We start from the raw sequence: 9,816 nt of genomic DNA, 5'->3' as shown, positions 1-9,816 counted from the left end.
ATGTGAAATAATAGAAGGCATGGAGTTGACAGGAGCACAAGACGGGAAAATTCTCTTTAATTGACGAAAAATTTCACATCATGGCGTGCTAATATTTCCATTAAGTTCTATTAGGAGTTGGTGTGCTCAACAAAAAGTGTGGCGCAGGAAAATGCCCATCACCTACAATTGAGTTTTACCATCATTCCGCGAAGTTGAGACAATGGTTTCTTCGGATTGTGGGTGCATTAGCATTTTTAATGGAGGGTGTGATAGGAAACCCTCTTTGTCTTTAAATAGGAAAGCATCACTTTGCACAAAGGCTTGAGATCAGTGGGGCCAAGGTCTCATTCTAAAGTGGAAAATGCCATAGAGGCAAGGTTAGGCTATGTGGATGCCATGTAGACAAACATGACATGTACAAGTGACCTGGCAAGTTCAATAATGTGGCACATTTATAGTGTGACATGTGGCATGTAAGAATGACCTTTTTGGAGTGCAAAGTGGCTAATTTTCAAGTGACGCATGACATCATGAGGGATTGCCACATGGTATGGTGATTTCACCCCGATGTCATTAGGTAGATGGAAGTGGGTGATGTGGAGGAAGATGCTAACGTGGCACCTTGGTGACACAAGGCAACGATTTGTGGTACCACTTGGCTTAGGGTTGTCATGTGGTACTGATGTGGAATTGTATGTGGTGGGGGATTCATGTCATGGCAGAACTTGACCCTGCAAAGGTATTTACAGAGCATTTCATAGGTGGAGGCACAATTTGACGAAAGTCGCGGAGGAGACAGAAGTTGTAGCACAGAGACCATCCCCATTATTTAAAAAAAATAATTATGTTGCACTGTGGACGTTTGGAGTAGAAAACCATTAGGAGTGTGGCACAATGGCACAGTGGTGTTGTGTCATGGTAGGTGCCACATTGGATCTTGTGTGAGGCACCAATGCCACATGGGTACCATGTCGCATATCCTCGCTGATGTGGCAAGGGTTAAGGAGCCTAAACTTCAAATGGGTATAACTTTCAATCCAAAGGTCAAATTGAGGAAAACATTATATCATCAGAAAGCTCTTAATGAGTTGAATGTGATGGTGTAGTGCAAATTGGGTTTTGCACACTTTGAACCCCATCTTCATAATGAGACCATGGAGGTTGGGTTAATTAAAAGTAACACTTCTCATTCAATCAAGAAGACTCTAAAGGGGTGGGAGAGAGTGTTACAATATGATTATTGATGTTTAACAATGCTAGTAAATAAAACTCACCAAATATGTATAATAATTTATTTATTTTTTTATCGCTCACATTTTTTTATTTAGAGTATTTTAAAGGAGCATGTGCTAAATCCACCTTGAGCATGGACATAATCACATATAACCCTCATACTAGACTATAGAATGCACCTCTAGGTGTAATAAAAATTGCAACTTCTCGTTGAATTATATGAATAGATTGGATTGGAAGAAGGGAAATTTTCCCTAATTTCTTTGTAGATTTTTGTGTAATTAGTATCTCTAAATCTATATCACCCACTTTGGCGAAATAAAAGTTGAAAATAATCATTTTCTTTAAATTTTACCCATGCAATCTACAAAGGTGAGAAGAACTTGACTATAGAAGTCATTTCAAAGTTGCTTTGGATTGTAATGTCAATTTACAGGCTAAGACACATTGAATTTTTAAAATCAATACATTCCCTTATTATTGTGAAAAAACGGACTCAATATAAAAATACAATTTTCCAAGATAATCCACATTTAATTATTTTAAAAAAATTCACACATTTGCACACTTTATCAACACTTTTTTCCACTCACCTTTATCAAGACTCTCCACATTGTGTTTTTTTCCCTTTTGCGAATGTTGGGTTATTACAATCTCGCTCTGACATGAAGACCCATTGAATGTAGCCACACCATAAGTTAATAGGAGATCCATGTTCATCTAAGGAACTTATATTTTCTACATGGTAGCAACCCTTTTCAATCATTAAACTACATCATCACAAGTATATCTTCAACACCATTCAATATTCTATAAAATAGTTCAAATTCATTATTTTTTTATTAATTTAATGCACTTTGCTATTTTAGTAATTACTATTTTAGTCATCATTCTCTAGCCTCATATCTTATGGATTGAAAATCTTAAAGGGTAATAACTCATTTTTAAATAATATCCTTAAATTTTCAATATTATGAATCTCATTATTTATCAAAAAGCATTATCAATTCCATTTCATTATTTATCAAAAAGCATTCTCAATTCCATTTCATTATTATTAAGGGAAGGAACCAATTTGACCCAAAAAAAAAAGCAAAATTTACTAATTTCTATTATAATTATTTAGAGCCATGGTATATGTATTCTTGTGATTAAATAAAAATTAATTATTTTGTTCCCTTGTTTTCTAAACTATCCAAGAAGATGATGTTATTGCTATATGCTTGTTTGTAAATACCATTTGTTTAATTTTTAATGACGTGTTTGAAGAATTTTTCATGATTCTTGAAATTGAGAAAATATTGTTACTAATAAGTTATATTAAAATTTGAGAAGATATTAGCAATAACAAGTTAGAATCACATTAACTAAAAAAATTTAAATTTGTTTGTCATGTTATCATCAAAACCCAATTATACAAAAAAAAAAACAAATTGGCCAAAATTATATTTTAAATTAGTAAAATTGTTATTTTACTTTTGTTATAAACTCTTAATATAATTGAATGGTAAGATATTACTGTCTAATATCTATAAACTTGTCAATTAAAAAAATAAAAATCATAACTTATTTAACTTGTCAATTAAAAAAAAAAACAAAAATCATAACTTATTTAACTTGTCAATTAATAAATAGAAAAAAACCATAACTTAGAAATAACTAATTTCCTCTACATTATTTTAAAGGAAAACAATTACAGAAATCCCTTTATTAAAAAATTAAATTACCTATCAAAAATTAAAAGATTTTATCTAGTTTAGAAAATATGTTTGATCTTATCTGATTTAGAAAAAAATTTCAACAAACCTGGTTTAGTGTCACTTTATTTAGTTTAGAAAATATGTTCTACGATCATAGTTACTTTTATTTATTTTGGTTGAAATTTGACAAATATTTTTGAGTAAAATAGTAAATTTGTATGATCTAAAATATAATTTTTAATACATAAATAAATTCTATCCACCAAAAAATATTTGTAATATTCCAATTATACTTAAAACCAAAACATAAAAAATTTAAACCATAACAAAAACTAACACATAAAATCTTTAATTACCTAATATCAACTTAACTTTTTATTTCAAAGTGTCCATAAAACAACTTCTGAAAACATTACACATGTAGAACTCCATTCAAATTGTAAAACATTAAAACTACCGCAATAAACATAACACTATATATAGGCATTCCATTCCTATACAGGTTCCCTATAACACTATATGTAGACATTCCATTCCTATACAGATTCTCTGTAGCACTATATATATACATTCCTATATAGGTTCTCTATAATACTATATATATACATTTCTATATAGGTTCTCAACGCCATTATCTGCTCAAAGATTAAACATGACTTTGATCGCATTCCCCCCAGCAGCACTAGTCTCAAAAGCATCTTCCACTTCCTTCTCAGAGAACCCAAACCGATGGGTGATCAAAGGTTTGACATCCACTTTTCCACTGCTTATAAATTCCAGGCACAGAGGCCAAGTGTTCCTGTAACGAAAAACACCAAAAATATCCACCTCCCTGCAACAAGAGTCGAAGTAAATGTGCATCATAAAATTAAACAGCAAAATTTACCACTGATGTGCATCATAAAATTAAACAGCAAAATTTGCCACTGATGTGCATCATAAAATTAAGATGGTAAAAGACCATACCTGGCAGAAGCTTGAGTGAGTGGCAGATTCATCTCATTCTGGCCCATTCCCACAAGGCATATCCTACCGCCAGCAGATGTAGCCTTTAGAGCCGTTGACATTGTTTTGGCAAAACCAGCACAATCAAAAGTTACATTTATGTTTCGACCCATGGCATTTTTTATGCGAGTCACTTCTTCATCAATATCCTGAAAGGACAGCATTCCAATTAGTTAGTTATGGTTGAATTTTATTGGAGTGTGGATTTTGGAATATTTTGAAAATATGAGGGAGAGGAATAGGAACAGAGTCAAACAGTTGAAGATTTTGATCATGTCAATTGTGGGCAATTAGTTATGGTTGAATTTTATTGGACGGCAGATTTTGGAATATTTTGAAAACATGAGGGAGAGGAATACGAACAGAGTCAAACAGTTGAAGAATCTGATCATGTCAATTGTGGGCAATTAGTTATGGTATGATCAATTGTGGGCAATTAGTTATGGTTGAATTTTATTGTAGTGTGGATTTTGGAATATTTTGAATATATGAGGGAGAGGAATAAGAACAGAGTCAAACAGTTAGAAGACTTTGATCATGTCAACATTGTGGGTATTTTTGTGGATTACAGATTTTAGGAATATTTCGAACAGAGAGGGGTCAATTGTTTGACCTGAATATCTCTGAATTGTGGGCATCTTTTATGTGGATTGCAGATTCCAGAAATATCTGGGACAGAGAAGGGTCAATTATTTGACCTGAATATCTCGGACAGAGAGGTCAGTTGTTTGACCCGAGTATCTCCACAGAAAAGTCAATTATTTGACCCCTCAGAAATATCTGGGACAGAGAGGGGTCAATTATTTGACCTGAATATGTGGGACAGAGAGGTCAATTGTTTGACCTGAATATCTCCACAGAAAAGTCAATTATTTGACCCCTCTCTTGACTGTCAGATTCCAGGATATTCCTAGAATCTCCTGACTGTCAGATTGGGGGATATTCCTGGAATCTGCAATGGACATAATTTCAGCACTGTTGAATCAAATTTCCATAATATTTCAAAATCCACAATCTGGATAAGGATGAAAATGATTATGTATAACACAATGAATTAGATAAAAAAATTACTTCTCACCACTCAAGCAACATACATATATGAATACCAGAAAGGATATTATTGGCATCATACCTGAGAGTCTTTGGAGACTAAGATACATTCATCAGACCCAACATTTTTAGCCATTGATAGACGCTCTTCATCTACATCAGCAATAATAATCCGTGGAGCTCCAAATGCACGTGCACACAGCACGGTGACAAGGCCAATAGGACCTGCCCCCATGATCAACACATTTGTCTCAGGACCTACAGAAGCTCGGCGACAAGCATGAACCCCAACACTGAGTGGCTCACACATGGCACCCTCCTCTAGAGTTAGATTATCTGGTAACTTGAAACATAAATATGCAGGATGAACAATCTGCAGTCAAAATCAGACAATAACAAATTAAAAAAAAAAAAAATGAAGTATGGCCTTTGGAGTCAGAAAAAGACTTGTTCAAAGCTGCTGAACCTAATAATAGAAAGAGAGTAAACACCTGATTGCAGTCATAAGCGATTGCAAATTATTTTGAAACTAAATATGTGAATTACTATCACTAACCAGTTAAGCCCCCACTGGGTGAACGGACCGAGATCTCCATGAAGGCAGATTGAAACAAGAAAGATGGTCCTAGCATCAGTTATGTCGTATCATACCCAAAGGTAAAACACCATAATTTACTTCCAAGGCTTGAGTTCATGGAGGTCGTAACCAGAAACTTGAATTTAACATAGAAAGTGTTCATAACTAAGTTTGAAGTTATAGATCAAATGTAATAGCTAGGCTGGTTGCGAGAAATGTTATTATCTTCCGTACCCAGATTCAATTACCACATATAACATATAGAGTTAATAATAATTATATCCTTATGCTCAGAAACCTATCCATGTTGTATTTCCATCCATATCACACTCTATGGTATATTTTGATTCCAATCCTATGACTTGAAAATTGTTTAACCATGAAAATATTCTTGAAAATTGTTTAGCCATGAAAATATTCTAAAAGAGGTAAGTGCTACATAACTGCAAGCTGTGCCAAGAATGATGATCTAAAAATTTGTGGAGAATGTATGATTATCCTTACAAGACAAGCTATCCCTCAACAGCAATAATTCTATAACATCAGAGCCCACAACGCTTACTAACAAAGTATCCATGGAATAAATTTTAGACTATACTACTTTCTTCTTTAATGATGTCCTGTTTATCTTCATTACAATGCTGAATCTAAGGCTTTAGAACAAGTTGCAGCACAACAGGCAGTAGACAGGAGAAGAACTTGCTAGAGCAAATCAAACATGCAATGAGCTTGTAGGATTGTTTTGCATTGTACACTTTCTTTTGAATAGATTGACTTGCTAGTTGAGTATAGCTGCAAATTGTTCCCGGGATGGGAAGTCGAACACAAGGGATGATCCATTTTATTAAGGTTTCCCTATTGTCTACTGATGATATTGTCTGAAAAAAAATTCCTAGAGATAAGGAGTTCCAGATGATTCACAATTTTCTGCAGAAGTAGATCCTTTCCTTTTGATAGTATATCGGATTCCATTGACTTTTTACAAGTTTGTGTCATGGCTAACTTGAATTTATTGGGCATCCTTATCTTGTAGATTTCCAAATATTTTAGAAATTTGACTAAGAAAATCAGGTCAGATTTCTAAAATATTCTGAAATCCGTGATCAAGCTCAAGTGAACTAACTCATCAAATCACACCTCCAGTGCCCAATCAAGTGATACAAATACAAAACAAACTTCTTCGTTTCTTATGGTTATCCTTGTGTAAGAAAAAAAAAAGCAATACAGACCTGATTGGCCAGGGAACCATGCACCGGGGGTGTTGCAAAGAACTTCATCTCGGAACACAAATTGTACAAACCCTGCTTACATGGCTCACATCGCCAACACGATATTCCAGGCTCCAAAGCTACACGGTCACCAGGAACCAGATGTTTCACTTCACTGCCAACGTCCTCAATTATTCCAGCACATTCATGACCAATAACCATCGGCTCTTTTACAACATACCCTGCCAGCTCTAATCTCTGCAACCAAACCCAAGAATGATATTTTTTAAAGCAAAATGCACCCTTCAACAATTAATAAGCTGAAATTTTACAAAGGGGCATTTTATGAAAAAACTGTGGGCCTGGTGAGTGTCCTAGAACTTCATCATAAAACTGCCATACCTCAAAAAAAAAAAAAAATAATAATAATAATAATCTTTTATCAAATTATGAATAAATTCAATTTTCCATTAGACGAAGTCCAATAAACCAGGTGGGTTTTAAACTATGTTAAAAGCAGACATAAACAAAATTTCATACTCTAAAAAAGTGGACATCACTGCCACAGATACCCACAGCCTTCATTCTCACTCTTGCATCATGAGGGCCTGCAACAACATGCAGTTAAATCTATATTAATTAATTAATCTAGGCAAGGTTCCCAAGAATTAGAATGACAGGCCAAGAAAAACAGAGTAATGACTTACCCAGAGGCGGAAGTTTATAGGGCTGGATGCGAATAGTGTTTATTCCAGTGAGCCATGCAGCCATATTGTCACCTTCTCCATTTTCATCACCCAGAGACATTGCTCCCTTCCCCATTTCTTTCCTTTCCTTTGTTTAGATGGCAAGTTCAAGGAACATGGACACAGATGATTACATCTGATCAAGAATTTATAGAAGAACTCTCAAAAAATTTCATTCATCAAAATCTAAATCTAATTTGGAGACATGTATGTTGCCACTTCACTATGTACCCCGTTTGTTAGCTCGATCCCGGGCGCCCCCGACGTCGTAAACATTCGGAAGCACCGACTGAAAACAAAAAATATCTACAGCTTTTTTGAATATTAAAAGCATACATTTTAATTTGTTAATATCATAACATTCCAAATATGGCACATATATTTATGATACAATTAGAAGAAATCATTAAACGTTCAAAGGCTTTATAATTGAATTAAGATTTCTACTTGTCAAAACTAATTATTAGTGCGTGGTTGAGTTTCATTGACTCACTATTGATAGTTGCTCTTATTTTTGTCCACACTATATATATATATATATATATTTTGTGAAGTTATAATATGGACAATCAAACATGAAATAACACTTAATAAATCTTCCACTCTTGATGTTGATTGATGAGGTTCTACCTTTTTTTGGCCACCATCTCACTGCCTCACCACATTGCCCGGAAGCTTTAACAAAACATTTTCTTCAGAGATTACATGTTACTATATTACCTGGAAGCTTTAACAAAACATTTTCTTCAGAGATTACATGTTACTATAGCAGGCATGAAACTAAGAAATGTACTTAGTATTGAGATTTGGGAAGAGGAAGAGGAACTAGAACTATATTTAATTGTCTAATTTCATTATATATTTCCACACAATAGTGTGCTCTATCAATTTTTTTGATTTAGGCCGAGGGACTATTTCATTTATATATTGTTTTTAATTATTATTTTTCAAATCTATGTTTATGTAATTAGGAATTTGTTTTGAAATATAGAGATTAGTTCATGGGTCAATTCAACACAATTAATATGGATTAGATTATTATCTCTCTCTCTCTCTCTCTCTCTCTCTCTCTCTCTATATATATATATATATATATATATATATTTCAATCATCTCAATGTTCCTGGAGTGAAAAAATTGGAGGAATCATCTTGTAGAAGCAGTTTTATTAGCGGGACCTAGTTTTTAGAATTAGGGTATAAAACCTTTTGGGGTCACTTTGAAGTCTTAGCTATGCCAGACTTCACAATTTTTTTTTATTGTGTTATGTGATGCCTCGGGAAATGGAATTGGTGTTGTTTTAATGCAAGAAGGAAGAACCATTGCTTTTTAAAGTCGTCCAAACAAAGGAAAGTATTTACACAAACCTATTTATGAGAAAGAAATGTTGGAAATACTACATGCACTAAATAAATGATGACCTTACCTAATGGGAAGACACTTCAAGGTAAAAACGGATCATGATAGCCTTAAGTACTTTTTGAAACAAAGATTGTCTTTAGAAGAGCAGCAAAAATGGGTGACAAAGATGTTGGGTTATGACTTTCAAATCATATACAAAAAATAGAAGCAAAATGTTGTTGCAGATACACTCTCAAGAAAGGATGAGGATGTGGAAGCATTGCTTTGTGCCATTTCTATTATCCAACCTGAGTGAATAACCGAAGCATGGGTTGAATGGAAGAATGATGAAGAGGTGTCGTCACTCACTCAAAAGTTGTAGCAAGATCCTAGTACATATGATACTTTTAGCTGGAAAAATGATTTATTATGGTACAAAGATCGTTTATATCTTTGTAAGAATTCCCAACTCAAACAAAATATTCTTTTGGAATTGCACACCTCTCCCTTAGGAGGGCACTCAGGATTTTTAAAAACTTACAATATGGTCAAGAATATTTCTTTTGGGATGGCCTTAAATCTGATATTCAGAAGTTTGTGGCAGAATATTTGGTTTGCCAACAAAATAAAGTTGAGACAATTAAGACCTTGGGTCTTTTACAACCTTTAGCCATTCCAAGTCAGCGTTGGGGGGATATCTCAATGGATTTTATCATAGATTTACCCAAGTTTGAAGGAAAGAGTGTAATCATGGTGGTAGTTGATAGACTTACCAATTATGCATACTTTTGTGCATTATCTCATCCTTTTAAAGCTATTATAGTTGCTACTACATTTATGGAAACAATTCAAAAGCTTCATTGAAACCCAAAGATTATAGTAAGTGACAGAGATCCCATTTTCACTGGAAATTTTTGGATGGAATTGTTTTCTTGTCTTGGTACTCAATTAGATCATAGTTCATCTTATCATCC

The 9,816-nt window shown here is 33.9% G+C and overlaps 1 protein-coding gene across 1 annotated transcript; it reads right to left on the bottom strand.

Moving 5' to 3' along the window:
- Positions 1–3,369: 3,369 nt before the first annotated feature.
- Positions 3,370–7,830, bottom strand: LOC149218206 (sorbitol dehydrogenase-like). Its single transcript, XM_089383848.1, has 6 exons — positions 7,463–7,830; positions 7,296–7,363; positions 6,777–7,013; positions 5,053–5,343; positions 3,882–4,069; positions 3,370–3,747 (listed from the first exon to the last, which is right to left on the bottom strand). The coding sequence occupies exons 1-6, from the start codon at positions 7,575–7,577 to the stop codon at positions 3,555–3,557; spliced, it is 1,092 nt and encodes a 363-aa protein (XP_089239974.1). The 5' UTR covers positions 7,578–7,830; the 3' UTR covers positions 3,370–3,554.
- Between the last annotated feature and the right edge of the window lie 1,986 nt (positions 7,831–9,816).

This window comes from Pinus tabuliformis, chromosome Q (genome assembly GCF_031772625.1).
Source record: "Pinus tabuliformis cultivar Carrire ecotype Pingquan chromosome Q, CPIR1, whole genome shotgun sequence".
NCBI classification, from domain to species: domain Eukaryota; kingdom Viridiplantae; phylum Streptophyta; class Pinopsida; order Pinales; family Pinaceae; genus Pinus; species Pinus tabuliformis.
The sequence above is the reverse complement of the archived record's forward strand: the minus strand, read 5'-3'. Positions and strand labels throughout refer to the sequence as shown.